The sequence below is a fragment of the Lactuca virosa genome, chromosome 1, assembly GCF_052849685.1.
Source record: "Lactuca virosa cultivar CGN04683 chromosome 1, Lactuca_virosa_CGN04683_v6, whole genome shotgun sequence".
In the NCBI taxonomy this organism is placed as follows: Eukaryota; Viridiplantae; Streptophyta; class Magnoliopsida; order Asterales; family Asteraceae; genus Lactuca; species Lactuca virosa.
Window position 1 is genome coordinate 304,355,892 of NC_136426.1, and position 24,643 is coordinate 304,380,534.

General features: G+C 42.0%; 1 protein-coding gene across 1 annotated transcript; it reads right to left on the bottom strand.

The window, feature by feature from the left end:
* Window positions 1-14,673: 14,673 nt before the first annotated feature.
* On the bottom strand, window positions 14,674-15,177 carry LOC145130843 (uncharacterized). The gene has a single exon (XM_079065604.1). It carries the CDS (start codon window positions 15,175-15,177, stop codon window positions 14,674-14,676), a length of 504 nt encoding a protein of 167 aa, XP_078921730.1.
* Window positions 15,178-24,643: the final 9,466 nt, after the last annotated feature.

Consider the following 24,643-nt stretch of genomic DNA (forward strand, 5'->3'; position numbering starts at 1 on the left):
TTCTCCAAGATAGATCTGAGGTCTAGGTATCATCAGGTGACAGTGAGAGAGGAGGACACGGAGAAGACCTCGTTTCGGACTCGTTATGGGCATTACGAGTTCATGGTGATGCCATTTGGGCTCACCAATACGCCTGTTGTCTTCATGGATTTGATGAATCGGGTATGCAGGTTAATGCTCGACTAATCTGTCATTTTGTTTCTTAATGATATCTTGGTGTATTCCAGGACCATGGAGCATCATCAGGAGCACCTCTACGAGCTTCTAGGGGTTTTGAGGCGGGAACGACTTTATGCCAAGTTCTCGAAGTGTGAGTTTTGGTTACGAGAGGTCCAGTTCCTTGGGCATCTCATTCACGAGGATGTGATTTTGGTCGATCCAGCCAAGATCGAGGTCGTGATGCAGTGGGAGGTTCTGAACTCTCCCTCATAGATCAGGAGTTTCTTGGGTTTGGCAGTGTACTATTGAAGATTTATTCAGGACCTATCTAAGATTGCAGTACCCCTCACTCATCTGATGAGGAAGGGAGTGGATTTCCGATGGGGCCCTGAGCAACAATCAGCGTTTCATACTCTTCGCCAGAGGGTATGTGAGGCCCCGGTATTGACCCTTCCAGAGGTATTCGAGGGTTTTTTGGTATTCTGTGATGCATCCATCACCATTTGGGGGCATTCCTTATGCAGAGAGGACGAGTGATCGCTTATGCTTCACGGCAGCTGAAGTCGTATGACACGCGATATCCCACACATGACCTGGAGTGAGGGGCAATGGTGTTTGCCTTCAATATTTGGAGACATTATCTTTATGGGGTCCATTTTATGGTCTACACGGATCACAAGAGTTTGAGATATATTATGGATCAGCCGAACCTGAATAAGAGGCATCCCAGATGGCTGGACGTAGTCAAGGATTATGACTGCGAGATCCTTTACCATCTGGGTAAAGCGAGTGTGGTAGCGGATGCTTTGAGTTGTAAGTCGGCTGGGTCTTCGATCGAGGAGGTGTGTATCAGGATATTCGTTGATTCTCCACTTTTGGAACTGATCAGAGAGGCTCGTGAAGAGGGAGTTCGGAAAGAGAACAAGAAACATGAAAGGATTAGGTGTGGGATCGACAGGTTCATCTCCAATAGTCGAGGGTTATTGACCCATTGTGATCGGGTTGGGTTCCAGTTTCTAGTGGGATCAGGGAGACAGTGTTGGAGGAGGCTCATAAGTCTTGTTTTTCTATATACCTGGGAGCCACCAAGATCTACCGGGATTTGAGATTGAGCTACTGGTGGCCGTGTGTGAACAGCGATATAGCCTGGTATGTCGAGAGGTGCTTGGCCTATAGGATTGTCAAGTCCGAGCATTAGAGGCCGCATGGCAATTTGCAGTATCAGAACATAATGAATAATAGTGATCAAAGCAACACAACCATCATAATTATAATTAGGAATATTACATTGTATCCAAATTTTGTTAGTTTCAATACCAATTACATTATGACAAAAGTAAATAATGTGACGTCGTAACGTCCCATCCTCAAATCCTTGTGATTACATGCTTAATGATTTCCTGAGAATACAAGTAGATTTTAAAAGGGTCAACAATTAAGTTGGTGAGTTCTTAAGAGTTTGGTATGTGAAAATCTATAACTTTTCCCCGTAAAATGATAGTGTTCGTTCCCAGAAAATCCAATATTTTCTAAAAACTTAGTGGTAGTCTTAAAAACCCTAAGACCAAAAATGTATAAGTACTTCTATACTTAAAATAGTGTTATGTAGTTATATATATATATATATATATATATATATATATATATATATATATATATATATATATATATATATATATATATATATATATATATATATATATATATATATATATATATATATATATATATGATGCGACCTGCTTACGAACCACTGGCCGTGAGAGAGATTCGTTGCTCCTAAAGCCTGAGAGGTCACACAAGAAAGAAACCCGTCAGCCGTTTTCCGGGAGGAGGTCCCGGAAAGACGCTCCGACGGTCAAGTCAGTATGCTGAAGGTTATAGTGAGAGTGAGAGATTGAGGGTAGGGATCACTTTCCTTACCGGGACCAAGGTGAGGTCCTTTTATAGTGGAGATCTTCCTCGGTCCGTACTAGGGACTGGAACTGCAGTCCCGACAGGATCCATCGTTCTTATTGGGGAGCCCTGCTCTACATTCATGTTTAGCCTAGTGATTGGTCCAGGCGATTGTGCTTTGTCTGGATGCTTCGTCGCCTGGAGCCGTTGTCTCCGAGCTATAGCTAAAGGACAATATTCTGGCGAGGGCGAGCATTCTGTGCAGCCGCCTCGCGGGGGTCCGGGATCGCTGAGTCGGCTCCCCGTTGGGGGCGATTTATCGAGGCTCGCCTGTTCCGAGCCCGCTCTAAGGGGTGCGTCATCAAGTCCCCCAGGCTAGTATTCATAGCGTATGCTACCTAACTATGATGTTCTGGACTTAACTACTGGTACATGTGTCGTTGTATCACTCAGTTGTCGCTTCATTTCCGCCGATGTGACGTTTCGACGTGTGCACGGCGGTTACATCATGTGTCAGTGATATTCGCAGACCCCGACTTTTTTTCCTTTTATTGCTCTTCCACCGGTTTCCCCTTTCATTTCCCCCTCTGCCTTCTCATCCTCTTCTCTCTTCCTCTCTTTTCTTTTCTCCATGGCTATTGCTCAAGGTTCGACCCCTAGTTCTTCTGACTTCGTTACACTTCAAGAGGCGTATGGTCTTACCCCGACTGACAGGGTGGAATTTCCTGTCCCCGGCTCTTTGATTACTCGACCTCCTCATGGGAAGGTGGATGTTTAACTGAAGACTTTTGACGCTGGTCTTCGTATTCCCTTGACCGACTTTCAGAAGGAGATACTCTGCCATTGTGGGTGTAGCGTGCAGATGCTAACTCCTGGCGCTGTTCACAAGGTGGTGGCTTTCGAAATGATATGACGTGCTAATGGCATTATGCCTGATTATTTCATCTTCAAGTACTTCTTCCGGTTTGCTGCCACCAATGACAAGTATACTTTCTCCGCCCGTCCGGGAGGGTATAATCTTGTTATTGACAGCAAGCCTCTCAAGAATTGGCAAGACCGGTGGTTGTGGATTAATTGGGAGTTGCTCGGCGGTGAGCATCCCCGGGCGACGATTCCTTCGGACACTATTCCCAAGCTGTTTACTCATAACTAGGCGACTGTAGACCTCCTACGCTCTCTTCAAGTGGATGTTGACGTGATGTCGGAGGTGATCCTTGCTGGTGTCGGAATGAGCCCTAACTGGCGGTCCCGGGGTGAGATTCTTGTGTTTTACACCATCTCAAAGGGTGATTTGTTCTTACTTTCCTTCTTTATTTCTCCTTCTCTCCCCCCTCTCTTTTTTTTTCTATTTATGTGTTTTGCTTAACAGGTGTCGAATGCTCTGTTTCTATGGATTCCGTGCTACGGGGTCGCTACCAGGGGAAGCTGTTACACCATGCAGTGCGTCTATATGAGACTTTGCCTCCTCCCCGCCGCTTGTCTGTTGTTATCCTGGTACCTCCTCAGCCCGTAGGTAGTTCGACTATATCAGAGAGGCGCCCTGGTTCACACACTGTTGTTACTCCTGCGACTGTATCTCCTGGTCCTAATGGGTCGGCTGCTGATGATGTGGTTAATAGTAAGGTTGGGACAGTGACCACCGCCCGCCGGATTGCCGGAAAAAGGAAGGCGGTGCAGCCGATGAGTGGGTTGTTCGGGGCCCATTGCCTGAGGGTTGTCCGGGGCCCATTGGTCGGCGGGTGATGCAGCGTCGCGGTCTTATGCGCTTGTTATCTTCTCCTTCCTCCGATCCAGTGGATGTGTTGGTGATACATGATGATGTTCAACAGTCTGAGGGTAGTGAGAGGGTGTCTCATCAGCCCCTTGTTCCGATTCCTATGAGTGTTGGTGTTACTCCTCCGTCTCCAAGGGGTAGTCCAGAGCGATTGTTTCAGGGATCTGCTCCCGCTGTTCCTGTGTTCATCCCGAGATGGAGTTTGCGACCCGATTCTTGGTTGTCCATGCGTTCTGCCGCTTTAGATTTTACCCGCCATGCTCTCCCTCCAGCCACCATGGATGATATGGACTCTATGAGCAATGTCGTCTTGGCTCACAAACTTGCATACGCCGCTGCGCAGGCTATGACATACTTAGCTGCCGGGTCCCGTCGTGTCCAACGGTTTGACGATTTGGAACGTGTGCACTCTTCCTTGGTCGAGAGTGAAGCTAGCTTGAGAAGTAGGGTGGCGGATTTAAATGCTGTGGTTGCTCGTCTGGAGGATGAGAACGGGTCTTTGGTCTCGGAGAAGTCAGTGTTGGAGGATGTTCGTGGTGTTTTGGAGGGTCAAGTGGAGTCCTTGACCCAGGCAAATGAAGGTTTAATGATTCAAAATGAGAGCTTGGAGCGACATGTTGTTGACCGCGAGCGGGAGGTAGAGGTGTTGAAGGCAGATCGTAGTTGGCTCCTCCGGGTGGGCCTTGTGCGCATGATGGACAAACTTTTTGATCACCCTGAGTTCATTGGTGGCATTAGCCGCATTCGACATGCTGCTTTTGTCTCTGACGAGGAGTCGGGTTGGGCGAATTTGAAGGCCCAGGTTGATGCCGGGACGTACGACCCTTCGGCTAGCGACTCGTGGTCCAGTCATTCTTCTGCCTTGGATGATGCTTTACTGGCTTTCGCAACTATGGATTTCGCTAGTTTTCTTGGATTAGGTGATCTGGACGTTGATGGGGTGAGAGCACTGTGTACTTTTGATGATGGTGAGGAAGGTCTGGGCGAGTTGGGTGCAGGTACTGGTGGCGATGGCGGTGGTGGTGTTGGTGGGAGTGGCGGTGGTGGTGCCGGTGGGGATGGCGGTGGTGCTAGTGGGGATGACGGTGGTGCTGGTGGGGATGGGGGTGTTGGTGGGGATGGTGGTGCTGGTGGGGATGGCGGTGGTGCTGGTGAGGATGGTGGTGGTGCTGGTGGGACTGGCAGTGGGGCTGGTCAGGATGGCGGTGAAGCTGTCTAGAGCTACCCTTCTGGGGTGTGAAAAAAAATCTTGTCGAAGCGTTGTGTTGTCTTTTGGTTATTTTATGGCCTCTGAGATCTTTGTTTTGATGTTCTTAGTTTGCGGCCCCTAAGGCTTTTATGTGTAAACAAACAATGGTTTGTCTGTTATGCTTTTTATCAACTGTATCGATTCTACTTGTTAGGCCTTCTTTTGCATATTATATTTTCTATGTTTGTGTGTGCTATATCTTGGATTTGCTGAGTATCCTCTATGTCATGTGTGTTAGATGTGCTCAGTGCATTACGTACTAAAGATAATGCATGCTCTTTTATTTATGTATTTCTAGTACATGGTTGTTTCATACAATAACTTCCTATTGGACTTCTCTGAGAGTCCATCTATTGGTCCGGGTGATCAGTTCGGCCCTGGTATGTTTTCCCCATTTTCCCTACTGTTTAGGGGTTCACGACATTGCTTGGAGGCTGTGTTCCTTCGACTTCCCTTCTGTATAGGGTTCTGTCATTTCCTAGACGTGGAACTTCCTAAAGTTCCTTGCGTTCAATGTTCTGGGTATCTGCCTCCCCTCCGGATATTCAATGGAGTAAGAGTCGTTGCGGTGCGCCTCAATTACCTTGTATGGTCCTTCCCAGGTTTGACTTAACTTTCCTCGGGGTTGGGCGTGGCTGGCTTCGTTTTTTTCGCAAAACATAGTCTCCTACTCGGAACGCCTTGTTCCTTACTCGCTGATTGTAGTATCTTTCTACCGCCTTCTTATAGGCGGCTTGGCGTATGCTTGAGCGTTCACGTCGTTCTTCCAAGAGATCCAAGTTTTCCCTTAGGCCTTCCCTGTTTTCATGTTCCCCGCAATACTCCGTGCGTATCGATCCCACCATTATTTCTGCCGGTAGCATCGCTTTGGCTCCATAAGCTAGGCATAATGATGTTTCTTTTGTGCTGGTCCGTGGTGTGGTTCGATATGACCAGAGAACCTCTGGCAGCTCGTCTTCCCAGTTGCCATTTGCTTTGCCCAACCATTTTTTGATCCCTTGAACCAGTGTTCTATTGGACACCTCTGTTTGCCCTTTGGCCTGAGGATGCGCCACAGATGTGAACCTTTGCTCTATTCCCTTTTCTATGCACCAATCTCTAAAGGGGTTTTCAGTGAACTGTAGGCCATTGTCGCTGATCATGACCCTTGGTATCCGAAATCTTGTCACAATGTTTTCCATACAAATTTGATTACTTATTTCCTATTAATGCATGCCATTGGCTCTGCTTCTATCCACTTCATAAAGTAGTCGACCGCTACAATTAAGAATTTTACTTTCCCCGGTGCTTCTGGGAAAGGACCGACTATGTCGATTCCCCATTGGTAGAAAGGCTAGGGCCTAACTATGCTTGTTAGGTCCGATGGCGGGACTCCTTGTGTTGATGAGAAAATATGGCACTGCATGCAGGTTCGTGTTAGCTCGAACGCGTCCTGGTGTATATCTGTGTTGGATAAGGTGTCGAAGTCCATAACAATATTTGAGATGTACTTGACCCGAACCGGCATGGTCCATTTGGGTTGCACTTCACCCGAACAATTTGTATGTATAATCTTTTGAGAATAGTATGTTCATGATTTATTAATATATTATAAGTTATAATATATTAATATGAAATCATATTATTTAATTAGTATTGATCATAAATTAATTTAGAATTAATTTGGTGATCAAAAAGGTGACTAATTAAATATGGGCTCTTGTATTTTATGTAGTGTGGGCTAATACTCATTTGGAATGGGCTTCGCATGCATAGGAGTCCATGGAGCTTTTAACCCATGGCTCCTTGGAAAGAAAGAGTCATGGGTATTAGAGTTTACATGGATGTAACCCTAATTCCCCACACTATATAAAGGAGTCTTTGGCACTAGTTATGTGTGAACAAGAGTGGTGGCCAATTTCAAGAGTGTGCATTATTCTGTCAAGAGTTTTCCAAAGTTTGTGGTGATTTGTGATTTCCATTTGAGGCATGCATACTATTGGTGCTAGGCTCTCAAACTCCAAGCAATCAACCACCACTAAAACGTATGTCATTCTACTAGTAATTTTATGATTGAAGTTCCCCATGCCATGCTAGTTAGGATGTAAACCTTGGAAATTCTCATTTGCATGTATTTTAGAGAAAACATAGATCCAAGGTTTATAGGGTTGCATTTACACCATAGGAGTGTTAGAATGCTCAAAACCAATCAGTGGTATCATAGCCTAGGATTGTTTTCTTGAATACTTGATGCAAACTATGAAAAAATCGAAATTCTTGCTGTCTGGTCAGTGGACTCGCCGAGTCCATGGGGGGACTCGACGAGTCCATGCGTATCTTCAACCAACTAGGCGAGTTATTTCATGCACTCGACGAGTTGGCTAGTCAGAGTGCATATTTTCGACTTTTGCTGCTGGAAATGGACTAAAAACATTACCCTAAACTGTTTTGGTGTTATAAAACTTGTTTTAGATGGTGTAATGGTTGTGCTAATCCATTTACAATGGTCAATATCAAAATTCCATGTTTATATGTGTTCATATGTTCTTGAAGTTTTGATATGATATTCATGTTCTTATGAATTATTGTTAGATCATAGGAATTACTTGCTAAATTGTTTATTAATTAATTCTTGATCATTTATATGTTTTAATGGAGTCCATAATTTGTCCTCAAGTTATGGATTTTCAAAGGTCACTTTCTTTTATGCCATTGAAAACACATAATTTACATAAAAATGAAGAGTCTTCATTTTTATGAACCATTAATTCATATGTTATGAAATGAAAAGTTTTGAATAGTTTGAAAACTTGCCCTCAAGTTTTGGAATTTGTAAAGTCTCACACACACTTTAGTTCCAACCCCTAGAGTTTTAAAAGTTAAAATTCAACCCTTATACTTTATAATATTATAAGTTAATAATATATATATATATATATATATATATATATATATATATATATATATATACACATATGTATAAGAGCAAGTCAGTCTTACCGTTAGTAGGCCTCATTCACGAAGCCGGTCTATAAGGGGGGTATAAGGTTGTTACCTATAAAATAGCAGCTTAATGGGTGTCCACTCTCACCCACCGCTTCCTTGATCGGTGGAGGGTCGTTAGCCGAACGGGTAGGACAATGACTTTAAATTCTCATTAAAAGTATAATGATTATTATAAAGTAACTAAATGTTTTTATAAATTCCTAATCTTAGTTACTTTCGGAAAATGTGAAATGGTGCTAACCCATGAAATTCACACTTTGTACCTTACTAAGTCGTTGGTGGAGCGTGTGTGGTTAACCGGCACACTAACTTGGACTAGTAAGGATAACGGAGGGTGACTTAATGTTTATCATAGATCGGTGGAGCGCGTGTGGTTAACCGACACATTGATTAGGTGATAATAATAAGGGTACCAAGTGAATTTGCATGGTTATTCACACCTTGTTTTCTGATCCTCGGCATCCTAGTCACAAAATTTGAGAGGGCACAATCGAGATTGAAACATGCCATTGAAAAGATCAATGAATCTCAAAAGATATAGGAGCTTCAAATCAAATTAAAACCTAATAAATTATTTCATTTTTGATGGTGGAAATTGGTGAATCGTCATTCGCCTACCTTCAAATATTCTATAGCTTGGATTACCTTCAAATATTGTGTTGGATCCTAGCCTTAATATTTCATATTGGGTGTTATATTAAGGACTTTAAATCAACTATCTTGAATATCTCCCAAAAAGGTGTCTGGTTCAGACAATTATGATCTACCCAAATCTCTTGGAACAAGCTTTCCTAATGAAGATGATGTTCCATGGAAATCATATTTCTCTTCCTCCACCTCCTCCAATTATTCTCCCTAACCCACAACTTCTTGAATAGTTCAAAGTCACTCAAGCCCTATTGGCAAGCAAGGTCTATGTGTGCTCATATATTGACAAGTTAGGAGAGTTGGGTGTCAAAGTCTTGAGAAAGTTGGTTGTTCAATCACTTTCTAAGTCACACAGTGAGTTCCTTTGGGAGTACTATGTAACAGACTATGACATGACCCTAATGATCTTATCTATTTGCTTGGTGTTGCTGAATCAGCAATGATTTGGAGCTCTAGTAAAGCAAATTTGATTAGTAGATCAACTTCCCTAACTACCATGGACATTGACAATTGGTAACATTGGATATCAAGAAGAGCTTTCTCTTCCCAATGGAAGGGATCGGCCATAGTCAACTCGGTTGACCAAATGGTAAAGAGAAAGTCTAAGTCTGAGATAGTCCAGTGTACCATTCCCAAAGGGTCCATTTGGTTCTATTTCCAAAGGAAAGGGATTGGTTGCGAAGCATCCCTAACTACCTGAAAGATCTAAGAGTAGGTCAAGTCAAAATTTTGACTATGCTTCAGGTAAGTCCACTATCTAGCTCTGTTAAGCTCCTATTTGAAGATTCTTAATACATTTTGATGTATGGCAGGATCAAGCAAAGGGAAGGAAGCTTAAAACAAGAGTATGCTGAATCTGATCGCGAAGATGGATTTTAATCGCATGATTCGAAGATCGGATTCTTGAGCTACTACTTAGTAGTTATGATAGATTGCTAGGAAATATGTAATAGCATAGTTTCCATTTAAAGTTGCATTGTAAGGAAAAAGTTTTTCCGCATTTTATAAATAAATATAATTTTTATTTTACTTTATTTAATATCTCCATGCAATGGCATTTATGGAAAGTTAATGTTTGTATGTTTCTAGCAATAATGAATTTGATTCTTTCATCTGTGGTAGTGACAAATTTACCAAATAAGGAAAGATTCTCATCAACCAAGTTTCAATTGGACCGAAACTTGGAATCATGCAGGCTATATTGCATGATGAATGAGAATTTTCATTTTTTGGAAAGTTAAGACTAATTCCCTGACCACATGTATATGTGAGTCAGGTGAAAGAGTAAAGGATCGGGTACACTGGGTGTGTGCAGGTCAAAGTCTACCACAAAGATCGATAAGACTATTCGTCATGATTTACTAAAGTTTAGTAAATATGGTTGTACCTACAAGTTTAAGTACAATTCTGAAACACTGGAAAAGTTTTTATGCATGGCAGGGCGAATGGGAAGAATTAAATTAGGCAGAAAGATAAAAGTTTCTCAAATCTGAAAAGATGGGAATGTACTTTAGTATCATGTTTTATGATCATCTTAATGATTGTGAGACTATATCACAATTCATCCTCTAGGGACATCTTAGTGCATTCTTATGGCTAAGAAGAGGAGCCATGAATTATTGAAGTGGTTAAAATCGAGAAGATGAGTCATACTTCGTTCCAAAAACAAGTCTTAGAGTCATACTCCAAGATGGTAACCTTGAGTGACATAAAGAAGGGTTTAAAAAACTTATCAAATGTATAATAAAATGTTTTATACTCTTGAACATTTGAAATTGGTAAGTTGTTTCTTCTTGGATAAAATAAAGATCAACTGACACCAATTGTGTGAAGTGTTTATCTTGATAAGAATCTGCACTGACTCCTGAATATTTGGTTGGTTGTCAGGAATGGTTACTGACAAAGAGAAACTTATATGTCAAGAGGAGAGTGGGAGTATTAAAGGTCTTGAAAGTTTCAAGAGATAATCAATGATAAAACCTATAGTTTATCACTAGCACACGACTTGAGGTTTGTAACCTATCGTGTTGACATAATTCTTGTTTCTGTGCCTATTCCGGTAAAGTTGACTATGTATGTGAGTTCTGTGAGTTCTCAATTGTGTTCATAATAACTTGGAAATAATGGTGTGCCCTTGGGCTACCAAGAGGCAAGAAATCAAGATTGAACAAGTTCAATCCATATGGTTTTGAGTTTGTCACTAACCTTGTCTTGTGATTACGGTTTTGACAAATTCACATGGATAGGAACACATACACCATAAAATCTAAGTGTCATAAGGTTTCTTTCTGATTCATGAAAATGATGGTGAGGAAACGCTTTCACTAAGTAGATTTTAAGTAGATAGCAATTACGATATTTGCATTCTCAAAGTCGTTAGTGGAGCGTGTGTGGTTAACCGACACACTAACATGGACTTGTGAGAAATGGCAAACAGGTCTAAACATTATGATTACGGCATCCCTCTTCATAATTGTTTAGACACACATGTGAGCTATCTAAGGGAAGATGTATGAGTCTGAGAAGCTTAGATAAAGTTTTGTCGAAACATCTCGTATAAGAAGTCTGAAGTTTGGTGATGAAAGTCAATAAAGTATTGATTTCTAGAAGTCGATTTCTAAGTACATGTCAAAGCTAGTGGGAGCATAATTGTAGTGCTAAATAATTATTATGCTAGTGGGAGTATAATCAATTATGATAAGTAGTGTTAATTATAGAAAACAAAAGTTTTGCTTGGAAAATGTTGTTTTGCTATAATTAAGGGAATTCTATATATATTGCGTTCTCAACATAAGGGAATTATATATATATATATATATATATATATATATATATATATATATATATATATATATATATATATATATATATATATATATATATATATATATATATATGAATTTTATGTTGGAATGGTTCAACATAAGGGAATTCTATATATATTGCGTTCTCAAAATTCGATTATGATTACGACATCCCTCTTCATAGTCGATTTTTGAGAACGCAACAAATAAAAAATATTGTAGCAAAAGACCGATCTAGTATCAGGTCTTTATGTGAGATATCATGAATCGTGTCCCATATGCTTCGGGTATAGGATCGATCACATGTGTTATAATATTTATCCGTTCTAAATTTTTCAAAATGCTTAGAGCATTAGGAGGGAAAAAGGAATAAAACCGGATATGACTGAAATGATTAAGAAATTTTCGAGAACAATCTGAGGTTTACCTAAGATTGGTTTCTCATGAACAATTGGAAGTATGATTTTGGAAAGGGCCATATTGACATATTCTGAAAGGAGGTAGCTCTTGTTCAGAACTGATAGTCAAAATGGGAATATGGAAATGTTCTCCATATTGGGAGTTGGATTTTAAGAATCTATGAGAAAGTTAGAAACTTTTATGCAAGAAGGATATTCGAAGGAATGTACTTTGAATGTGAGACTTCGTTTCCATGGAATTGATTTCCACTGAAATACTTTGTAATGTCTGTTGCTAGGTCTCTGTGACTTTTGTGCATAGTTATTGCAAGAGGAACAATGTATATGAGTTTAAAAGCTAACAGATTATAGTAAATGACAAGAATTTGATATTCTTACATTTACGGTAAGGATTTGGGATTGTGAAATAAGCATCATTGGAATCGTGTTCAATTGATCTACTTCACAAAGTATGGATCATAGACAAACATAGTTTGCATACTTGGAGTATGGCATGACTATTGTTTAGAAAACATAGTGTATATGCTTGGAGCATGAGACAACTATTGTTTTAATTCAAGTGTTAATTTGATAAATCGAAACAGAATAATGTGGAATCAATATGGTGATGAATAAAAGGTGTTTTAGTTATATTCATAAGCGCTGAGACCATATTGTATTCAATTATTCTTGTGTTTCACTTTGCATGTTTTGACTTCCATAATAACTACGTTATTCTTTCCGAATGGCTAAGTTATTCAAACTTCCACTGTCGGTCATACGTCAGAAGTAGGTATGAATTAATATTGTCATGAATTGGGCTTGTAGATAACTAAAGGTGTTTAGCCATAGCAATGGTTGCTACAACATTCATGAGTGCTCAGAAGTTCTGAGTATTTGAATAAACCCATGCTCACTTGCATCACTTCATGGAATACACCCACGCTCACTTGCATCACTTCATGGATATGACTTGTTACCTATGAGTTGGTTGTACATTGATTGCACGAAAACGCATCAGTAACTTGATGTTATAAAACGTGCCTTTGTGTATAATTCAACAAGTAGTAAAAACAAGTATATGAGTCGAACTTTATCTGTTCCTTCTAGTCCTTGGAGGATTAGAAGCGATATCTGGGCCCCTCGATGATTTTGTTTTTGACCTATGTACCAGGCCTGATCAGAACCTAATTGATGTGTTCAATTTAGTTCTATGTCAAACAAATCGGAAATCGGGAAACAAACTGCTGGACAATAAGTACGACGTTGTTCCATGTATTTTTCCGGCTGATGTATTAAGAACAGAGGATTATATGATCACTTAACTAAAATGGCGCTTCATTGTTCAACAGAGTTTTGAGAGCTACGATTGCTGGTTGGTTCCTGAAGTTATATTTGCAAATATGTTATTAGACTTATCCAAGTGGGAGACTGTTGGATAAGATGTCTAAGTCCATAACAATATTTGAGATGTACTTCACCCGACCCGGCATGGTCTATTTGGCTTGTACTTCACCCGAACAATTTGTATGGATAATCTTTTGAGAATAGTATGTTCATGATTTATTAATATATTATAGGTTATAATATATTAATATGAAATCATATTATTTAATTAGTATTGATCATAAATTAATTTAGAATTAATTTGGTGATCAAAAAGGTGACAAATTAAATATGGGCTCTTGTATTTTATGTAGTGTGGGCTAATACTCATTTGGAATGGGCTTCGCATGCATGGGAGTCCATGGATAGTCCATGGAGCTTTTAACCCATGGATCCTTGGAAAGAAAGAGTCATGGGTATTAGGGTTTACATGGATGTAACCCTAATTCCCCACACTATATAAAGGAGTCTTTGGCACTTGATTTGGCACTAGTTGTGTGTGAACAAGAGTGGTGGCCAATTTCAAGAGTGTGCATTATTCTGTCAAGAGTTTTCCAAAGTTTGTGGTGATTTGTGATTTCCATTTGAGGCATCCACACTATTGGTGCTAGGCTCTCAAACTCCAAGCAATCAACTACCACTAAAAGGTATGTCATTCTACTAGTAATTTTATGATTCAAGTTCCCCATGCCATGCTAGTTAGGATGTAAACCTTCGAAATTCTTATTGCATGTATTTTAGAGATAAAATAGATCCAAGGTTTATAGGGTTGCATGTAGACCATAGGAGTGTTAGAATGCTCAAAACCCAACAATCTGGCCAATAGAGGCCCATGCGCAATACCTTGCATGTGAGCACTCTTGCTCCCTCGTGAGATCCGACTGACCCTGCGTGGGCTTACTCTAGGACCAGCTTTCTTGCTGCGCCATCTATGCACTTGAGCCACGGAGACGTATGACCCTTCCTGTACAGCGTCCCTTTTATCATCGCATATTGTGGGGCTCGTATCCTTGTCTTCCGAGCCTCCGCGTGGTCGTCAGGAAGTATGCCATGCTATAGGTACTCTATGATGGGTGTCATCCGGTTGGGTTGTGCTATTGACAGGGAATTGATCTGCCGCTCGTCGATGCTCCTTTCTTTCAGTACTTCCACGAACACTTCTTTTGAGAGATGTCCAAAGCATGTAGATGCTAATTTGTTGAGGGCATTTGCTCTCTTATTACTTCCCATGCAGATTTGTTTTATCTAAAAGCTCTTCAGAGTATTCGTGATTTGCTGTACCGCTTTAACGTATTTCTCCATTCGCTTGTCTTTTATTTCGAACTCCCCTGTCACCTGGTTGGCTGCCAAACGCGAGTCGGTCAGGGCTGTGACTCACTCCGCCCCCATTGTTACCGCTAGTCTGAGGCCGGCCAAGAGGGCTTCATATTCTGCCTCGTTGTTTGACGTGTGAAAATCGAAGCGCAAGGCATACGTGAGTTCTTCTGCCGTTGGGCTAGTTAGGATCAGCCCTGCACCTGATCCTTCTTTGTTGGAGGCCCCATCTGTGTGAAGAGTCCACCGCTGGTTGTCCTCTTTCTTCGAGCATCCTTGGTTGTCTGCCTTGGTTGCTTCCTGTTGGAGTTCTCCTGGAACTTCAAGCAGGAAATCCACTAGGGCTTGCCCTTTGATGCTTGCTCTGGGGTGGTAAGTGATGTCATGCTCTCCTAGCTCTATGGCCCATTTTGCAAGTCGTCCTGACGTCTCTGGCTTCAGGAGAATTTGTTTGATCGGGGAATTTGTCAATACCTCTATTTGGTGGGTCTGGAAGTACCGACGGAGTCTCCGCGCTGCGTAGACTAAGGCGATCACCAGTTTTTCGATGACCGGGTAGTTCATCTCTGGTCCTTGTAGTTCACGACTTACAAAATAAACTGGTAATTGGCATCCCTGTCTGTCGACCGTTAGTACCGACGAAATTTCATCTTTAGATGTGGATAGGTATACTTGCAATATTTCTCCGGGTATCGGGCTGGCCAGGGTGGGGAGTGTGTGGAGTACTTTCTTTATTTCCTATAGTGCCGATTCAGCTTCTGTTGTCCATTTGAAGTTGTTTTTGTCTATGCATGCTTTCAGTGTGTTGAACAGTGGCATGGCTTTCTCAGCCGACTTGGACACGAACCGACTGAGTGCGATCAACTTTCCATTCAAGGCCTGTGCATCCCTCTGCGTGTAAGGTGAAGGTGTTTCCTCTAGCTCGTTTACCTTGATTGGGCTTTGCTGGATCCCTTCCTTCGTCACATAGTATCCCAGAAAATGACCCTCTTCAACTCCGAAAGTGCACTTGGCGGGGTTTACTTTCATCCTAGCCTTTTCCAGAGTCTGTAACGTTTCTTCTACATCTCGTAGCAGAGTCTTCTCGTCCAATATTTTTATGACCATATCATCGACATAGACTTCAATGTTCCGACTGATTTGGTTGGTGAACAGGGAGTCCACGAGCCGCTGCATTTTTGTGTAACAGAAAGTGCCATGATCCGTGTAGAAAGTCGTTTTCTCTTCATCGTTTGTACTCATCAGTATCTGGTGGTATCCTTTGTATGTGTCCAGAAAGCACTTCCATTGGAAACCTTGTAAAGACTCTACCTTTTGGTCTATTTTTGGTAGCGGGTAACAGTCATTGGGACATGATTTGTTCAGGTCGGAGTAGTCAATGCACATGCGCCAGCTACCATCACTTTTCCTGACCATTACCGGGTTGGCGTTCCATGTGGGGAAAATTGCTTCTCTGAGAATTCCTGCGCTGGTCAGCTTTGCCACATCCATGTTGATTGCCTTATTTCGATCCCCTCCCTGGACCCGCTTCTTTTGCTTCGTTTCCTTGGTTCCCGGCTTTATCATCAGCTTGTGTTCTATGATTCCTCGATCGACCCCTACCATGTCAGCGGGGGTCCATGAAAACACATGTTTTTCCCTTTGTAGTAGTAGGACCAGTGCTTCTCTTGTTTTTGGGGGAAGGGTCGTTCCTACAGTCACCCGTTGATCTGGGTGCTCCCTGTTGACCACTTCTCCCCGTCCGACAAATATGGTTTTGGCCTTTTTGTTTCTGCTGAGATATCCTTTGGTTGCATGATTTCGTAACATTTGAGTTCGTTCGGTGGTGTGGCCAGAACTATGCCCGGTCCTTGACTTGTGTTGAATTTAACTATCCTGTGGACCGTCGATGAAACTGCTCCGAATCGTAATAGGGTTGGGAGCCCCAATATGATGTTGTGTTCCGAGGGGTGTCGTATGACTACAAAGTCGATCAGGGCAGTTCGTTGTCTAGTTTTGTCCTGACTGACTAACGTAAATGATGAGTGGTCGGTGGCTGGCCTCAAGCCTTCTTTCCACGCGCTTGACAATAGTCTGAAACAGTGGTCATAGATGATGTTTGCTGAGCTTCCGGTGTCGATGTATACCTAGTGGATGACTACATTCGTGATTGATCCCTGGATAACCAGAGGGCCGTTCCCATTCCACACGGTTGGGCGTGGGTCGCGTATGGAGAACGGCAGCCCCTGCATTGCCTCTGTGATGTCTCGCGTGTCCTCCATGCGCTCCGCCCTCCCCTTTTGCGGTGGATTGTTAGAATCTCCAGTTTTGGCTCTATCTTCCTGGGGGCGTCCTTTGGGTTGTCTGCATCGAACTTGGCTCGTAGACTTTTGGCGATTTCTATCACATTGCCTTTCAGCTGTTTTTCTTCGATTTCCCTTTTTAGCACCGCACAATTGACTGGGTCATGTGTTCGACTCTTGTGGTACTCGCAGTACCGCGTTTTAGTACCTTTTGCTGCTGGCTTCTCATCGACCGTGTATACTTCTGTCCTTCTACCCCGCCTGTCGTCCCTAGTGAAACGTCGAAAACGGTTTGGCGGTCACCTGTCTCGACTCATGAACCAGTTACCTCCCCGGGGGTCGAGGGGGATTGTGGGATAGTGATTACGCGTACCAGTAGAGGTTGTCATGGCATTGAGGTATGCCTGCTTTGACGCTTCACCCTCCTCTTGGCGTAGGTAGCTCTCCACTCGTTCTGTAACAACCGGATTTCCAGGGACATGTTTGTGTATGTTAATCTTGAGATTTAAGGAGGGACTCGATGAGTTGAGGGACCAACTCGCCGAGTCGAGTCGAGATTGTCGCGTGGATTTAATGAGCGGACTCGACGAGTCCGAGGATGGACTCGCCGAGTAGGTACTGGGTAGAGAAAACCCTAAGTTCCGGGGTTGGAGCCTATTTAAAGGAACTTATGACCTTGGGTGCGCCTCATATCTCCTGTGAGAAACCCTGAATCGCCATTGGAGCCAAGGAAGAGTTCTTGTGATGAAATCAAGTAATTTTGGTGTGGTTTCTTAAATGAAGTGAAGGGATTCAGCTGAGGGACCAAAGGAGGTTGTTATCCTGAGACATCAAAGCAAGGATCTCCATTTTGAGGTTGTATTTCGCCCTTCCTTCTGTTTTTGTGTAAAATCCTTGAATCTAGGGTTTTCTTTACCCTTTCTTGGACAGTATATGATGCATATGAGGTCCCAATGTGGAATAAGCTTTAGATCTGGACCTTGATAGGTCCAGAGAGTCCCAGTCTTCCAGCTTTATGCAGTCCCTTTGGGGTTATGGATCTAGGTTGCCATTTTAGGAGTTATTTCTTCATATAAGGGCATAAGAGGGTTGCATGAGCTTAAAGATTGAACCTTTACGTGATTATTGGGTGTAAGAAGGTCAGATCTATAAGTTAGAGAAACATATCTGACCTCAGAAGGTCTTTTGAGTATTGCCATGGAGGGAACTCATCGAGTCCATAAGGGGACTTGACGAGTCGAGTCGGGTTGCCCCGCGATTCGTGACCAGTGGTAACCCGTCGAGTGAAAGGTTAACTCGACAAGTCGAGTGAGGCTTTTTGAGTATTCAGAGGACACGCATGGACTCGCCGAGTCACTCGAGTGCACTCGACGAGTCTGGTCAAAGTTTGACCGTTAACTAGAGTTGACTTCAGTTGACCTTGGGGTTTTGGTGAAGTTGATCCAAGAGAGGTCAGAGAGGGGTAGAATGGTCTTCTACCCATTATTAGGGATGAGAACATGAGAGGATTTTTATTTGAGATGTTACCGTTTTGATAGGAGGAGGCTAGGTCGGGTTATCGAGCACGAGAGGGTATCCGACATCATGTGAGGTGAGTCTTCTCACTATACTTTACCTTGAGTGGTAATTAGAGTTATGTGACAGAGTATCTTGTATGTTATGTATGTGATGTGTTGCACTGCATTATTTCTATGTGATGTATGCCATGTGTATTCCAGAGTTTATAGATTTAGGACCGGAGGGTCCACAGAGTTAGGACCAGAGGGTCCACAGAGTTAGGGCCAGTGGCCCCACAGAGTTATAGCCTCGAGTGGCTAATATGTGTTATATGTGGTATTTTGGGGAACTCACTAAGCTTTGTGCTTACAGTGTTATGTGTTATGTCCTTCAGGTTTTCTCAGGATCGCGGGACGGCACCGGCTTGATTGTACACACCAGAGAAAGAGTTGTATTTTGAGGATCCTGGATTATTAATGGATTTGTGCTTGTATTTTGAATAAACGAGATTTCTATACAATATGTTATGAAAAGTATGCGATTTTGAAATGAAAAATCTGTTTGAAAAAATTTGGGTGTTACAAGTTGGTATCAGAGCCTTGGTTTGAGGGATTCGGATGCGCCTTCGGGTAAATCTGGACTCAAACTGAGGATTTGAGAAAAATTTTCAAAGAAATGATTTTTTTTAAAGCAAGCAAGAGTTTCTAAAGGAATACAAGTTGGAATAGTGTATATAATCAGCCAGAGCCCGAACGGTGATTTCCCAAAATACCCTTACGTTTGTATTATGAGATATTTATGAGATATGCTATAAAGAGATAGGCTAGGTATTTCATATGTTAGGACTAGAGTGGCCTGATTTGTGATGCCTTAGCCTAGGAGTTACTGTTATCTGTGATGTGCCGAGTAAGAGTATCCAGCAGGAATCCCCTAGAGAGGGATTTGAGTAGAGGAGTAATCTAGGAGAGATACCTAGATAAGCATTCGAGGAGTCTACTGAGGGAGTAGTCAGATGCCCACGTGGAGTATAGTCTTGGGTTCGGTGGTATCCTTTTAGTATGAGGAGAGCAAGTGGGTAATGACCTAGAGTGGTTTTGCATGTTGGTAGAGAGTATTCGATGCCCGAAAGTTGCTTGCTTCGTGCTTTGTGGAACTCTTGATGATGAGAGTCAGCTACTAAGTGAATATGACAATATTCAGTAGGTAGATGGCTGGCATCATAAGGAGTTCTTCATCAGCTGATGGCGGAGAAGTGTGAGAACCTAGGAAGAGCCTAGAAAAGGGTGACCCTAGTCAGATGAGTATGCTGACAGAGTAGGATATTTCGCGGGGGAGCGAACACGCATGACGGGGTTGGTGATTGAGAAGGTCGAGCAGCTACTTAGGAACTCGGGGATGGTACATGTGGAAAGTATGGGTAGATGTGGCAGGTAGTATGGGCCCGTACTACTGAAAGCAGAGGACCCATACTCGATACAGGGAACATTTCGGAGGTTTTAAGTAGCAGATCGAGAGGCGATTTAATGGTTCGTGTACCATGATTTGTAGTAGATCGAGAGGTGATTTCATGGTTCGTGTACCATGATTTGTAGCAGATCGAGAGGTGATTTCATGGTTCGTGTACCATAATTTGCAGTAGATCGAGAGGTGATTTCATGGTTCGTGTACCATGATTTGTAGCAGATGGAGAGGTGGTGTCATGGTTCGAGTACCATGATTTGTAGCAGATCGAGAGGTGATGTCATGGTTCGAGTACCATGATTCGTAGCGGATTGAGAAGAGATAACATGGTTCGGGTACCATGATTCGTAGCGGATTAAGAAGAGATAACATGGTTCGGGTACCATGATTCATAGCAGATCGAGAGGTGGCCAAATGGTTCGAGTACCATGACCTGTGGCAGTTAGTGTTATTGGTTCTACCAGTTATTCCGTGGTGATTGGTTAGACTGAGATTAGAGGTTAAAGAGTATGGGGTTTGAGGGCCATCATGAACGAGTTTTAGTGAAGCATCCCTTAAAAGGGAAACCGATTTAGCTCCGAGGGATTGTTGGTGAGATGCCAATTGGAGTCGCAAGACTCAAGAATAAGTAGAGATGGTGGTTATGGAGGATTACGGCATGAGTTGAGCAATCAGCTGATGGTGGAGATGTCATTTTCTGTGACCTGAGCGGTGTTATTTCTGTTCCTGTGAGAAACAGGAGAGGTATTGAGATTTTCGGTTTCCAAGGTTGGGGGTGAGCCCTGTGGGGTAGCTTTGGTTACGATCTTTCATCAGAGTATTTTGGGCAGTATGTCTGCCGAGAGGTAATGTTAGAGCATGAGCAGGTTGTCAGCGGGGACTGAGATGGTTAAGGACAAGGATAGACCCTATTTGAGCATAGTAGGGCATGTATATAGCTGCAGCGGCAGACGATCAAGAAGAGGATATTGGGGCGGTGGCTCTTATTGTCTATGATGAGTATCGAGTGTGGTAATGAGGACTCCACTCTTATTACAACCCACGTGATGGAACGTTGGTTGAAGAGTCGAGGATGAGGAATATAATAGTTCGGTATTTTCAGGCTGAGAGTCAGGGCTACGACTGAACAGTCGAGATGTCCGGTAGTGGGATGGTACGAGATTCTGAAGGACCAGAGGTAGTCATGATGAGAAGTTTCTGAGGATTTCATCGGAGATTCGGGGTATTTGGAATTGCTTGACCTCCATCGGGGAGATCACCGAGCATTGCGTATCACCTTCCAAGAGTAAGTGCGATGTTATTGGTAAAAACAGTATGTGGGTTAGATTGTTGGCGAACCAATTGGTGATGGTTCGAACCCTGAGTGGGGGAGAACCGAGTACTTTTTAAGGAGATAAGAGATTTGTTCAAGAGCGGTTAGAGAACTGGATAGAGAGGCATGCGGTACAGATTCCTAAGACCAGGGTTATTGGTGGTCAATAAGAGGTGTAGAGTGAGATAATGTATGTGGTACGTGTTTGAGAAAGGATGAGTGTCTCTACGACAAGTGGCCGTTGGTCGGAGACCTTATGATGGTTAGAAATCCTTCAAGGTTAAATGGTGAATTCGAGGTGGTTGACTTGTGAGGGTAGTTCGGCGGTTGAGAATTTCTGGATCAGAGTATGGGCTATTATATGCAGTATGGGAAGGGAAGAAGTTGTTTGGGCAACCAACTTCAGGGTCGTTAAGAGTATTCTTGCATGAGTTTTGAGCAATAGAGGAGGAAGTTTCGGATTGTCATATTCGTGTTCTGAGTCGTTGGCAATTTCTTCGTGTTTTAAATTGGGAGATGGAGTATTCCGGGGTTACAAGTGGCACGAGAGAAAGTCCGGTTGCGAGGTTCCGAGGAAGCAATACAGTATCTGAATATGATGCCATGAGTATGAGATCAGTGGTAGAGTCAAGACACTGCGAGGCGTTGTGATGATATTCCGGGGTATCCGAGTTTAATGTCCAAAAATCTCGGATTATTTTGAGTTTGAGTTTGAGATGACGAGTGGTGTATCAATTGTCTATGGTTCCGGTGGGGGCCCTTCAGCCGATTGGCATCAAATGGATTTATTTGAGAACACGAATCGCAGCGAGAAAAAGAGGTTTTGTCACGACGGTGGTCGTCCGAAATAGTGATGCTTAGCCCGAATGGCTGTGTGTGTACCTATCTATGCTGGGCTGCGGAGAATGTGTAGTGACATAAGAACATGGTTTGGCATGCGGAATTAAAGATTGCACAATGAACATGGTGATTTGGGTGTTCAAGAGATGTATTGATTAAACAACCAATAACTGATTTGAAATCAAACAACACAAGCATCGAATGTTGAACATCAAAGATCACGGATGTTGACTTTTTGGTTTGACAGATTATTCATTTGTTCTTGAATGTTCTTCATCAAATCATCAATTATATTTCATAACATCAAAATTGCTTCCATTGTGACAAAAGTTGCCAAACCGAGAATCGTTCTTCAAAAAAATCACCTTGATCTTGAAGACCCGCTCTGATACCAATTGTAGTGACATAAGAACATGGTTTGACATGCGGAACTAAAGATTGCACAATGAACATGGTGATTTGGGTGTTCAAGAGATGTATTGATTATGTATGGTGTTACACAAAAAGGATCTAGATCTAGACTACATAAATAACACACACTTACACACTCACTTTTATATCTCTCAAGCACACCTCTACAAGTGGACTAAACCCACCTTATATAGAGGTGTTTACATGTCTCTCTCTCACTCTCACTAACACATGGGTCTAAAGGCTAATGCACCACATGCAAGTGGGTTTTACAAAAGTCAAACATTTACAAAGTCAATCATGAATAACTTTGTACCCCAACATTCTCCCCCTCAAAGTTAGGAATGAATGACCCACTTCAAATCTTCCAAAATGGAGCAACTACGCGGTTCAAGCCTCAAAGGTGACACATGTCGAAACGAACTTCAATCTTCAATTCTTCCATGATTCTTCAATTTGGGCTCTAGGATGTGAGACCATACAAACCGAGCATCAACGAATGATTAATAGTATCCCAAACTCCAAATAATCACCCTAAAGTTGAGCATAAAAACACACCCCAAAAATCTTCAATAATTCCAAACCCATTTCGAAAGTAAATCATTTCCGAACTTCCAATTGCATCATTCCGTAAGCTTCAAAACTTCAAGATCACTTCGGTCATCAAATTTGCGTAATATGAACAATTCAAGTTCGAATTTCGATATAAACTTCTCCCCCTTTTTATAATCCAAAATTGATTATAAAACCTTCAAGGAAAGAGAACGTGCTCTGTTCGGAATTTTTCGTGTCAAAACTCCCCCTTAACATGTGGCATAAACTTTGTGCTTTAATCCGGAAAACCCAAAAAATATTCAATTTTTAGCTTCGTTCACGGATTCCCTTTGACAAAATTTCTCAAAAATTGGTAGAAATTGTCAATTTCAAAATTCTGCAGTGACCCGGTGCGCCCAAAACAGCAAAATATGCAAAACTCTCCCCCTTTTCCAAAGCTGGGTAAAAAGCGTCAATTTACACAAACTGCAGGGGCTCGAAATGCATTTTCTTCAATTTTCAGCAAAAACAGTCCTTTTTCGAATTTGGGTATGAACCGCCAAACATTCGAAGCCTCAGGGACTATTTTCGAAAATTCTGTCTTTGTGCACCAAACATACGAAGAGTTGTCCCAAACATTCGAAGCTTCAGAAAATTTTCGAATTTGGGTGAAAAGTGTCAAACATTCGAAACTTCAATTAATTCTCTAAGTGCCAAATTTTCGAAGTTTCAGGGGCTGTTTTCGAAAATTCTGCTTTTTGATCAAAACATACGAAATGTTACGAAGCCTTTTTCCATTTGTCAACCATTCGAAACTTGAGGGACTACATTCGAAAATTTTGCTTTTCCATTCCAAACATACAAAATTTTCAACGCTTCGTACGAAAGCATCTCCTCTTCATACCAAAATTTGAAAAGGTGTTAAACTAACGAAATTTCAGGGGCCATTTACGTAACATTGCTTTATTTTTCCTCAATTCACACGAAATCAGGCAACCCAAACACACGAAACTTTTTTCTTCTCTCTCCCCTTCGTACGAAAATCATCTTCACCCAAAATTTTCTCTCTCCTCTTCGTATGAAACTTCATCTTCCCCAATCAAACAAAAATTCTCAACATACAAAGCATACGAAATTTTTCATATGAAATCGAAGCATAACGAAGCCTCTTAATGAACAGTAACCTCTTAATCATCCAACCTCTGAATCGAATTAACTCACTACTCGTTTTATCCTTTCGTTCCTTACAGTTCTTCTCCAATTCATCGATCAAATAACCAAGGCTTCGTTCGTTCAAGTATCAACCCAGATCATCAACAGCAAACAGCCTTCGTACAATCGTTTTATCATTGACCACAAATCAAATACCCTCATTCGTATATAAACTCCAAAATCTCACAGCGACATTAAATTCGTTATCATCAATCAGACTCAAAACCCAATCCTTCGTCAACCCTTCAATAAACCCAAAATCAATCGATATCAACAACAAATACTCCTAATTCGCTTTTCATTCAATACAGTCGATATCCATGCTTCGATTATTAACTACCCAAACACCATCAATTAACAAGATCGACTGTAAACCAAGACGTCAGACATCAGCTTCCAAAAATCGAAATCATTGACCACAGTCTAACCATTTAATTTCCCGACATCAATTAAAAATCGAATCCTCAAAATCTCGTTCCCA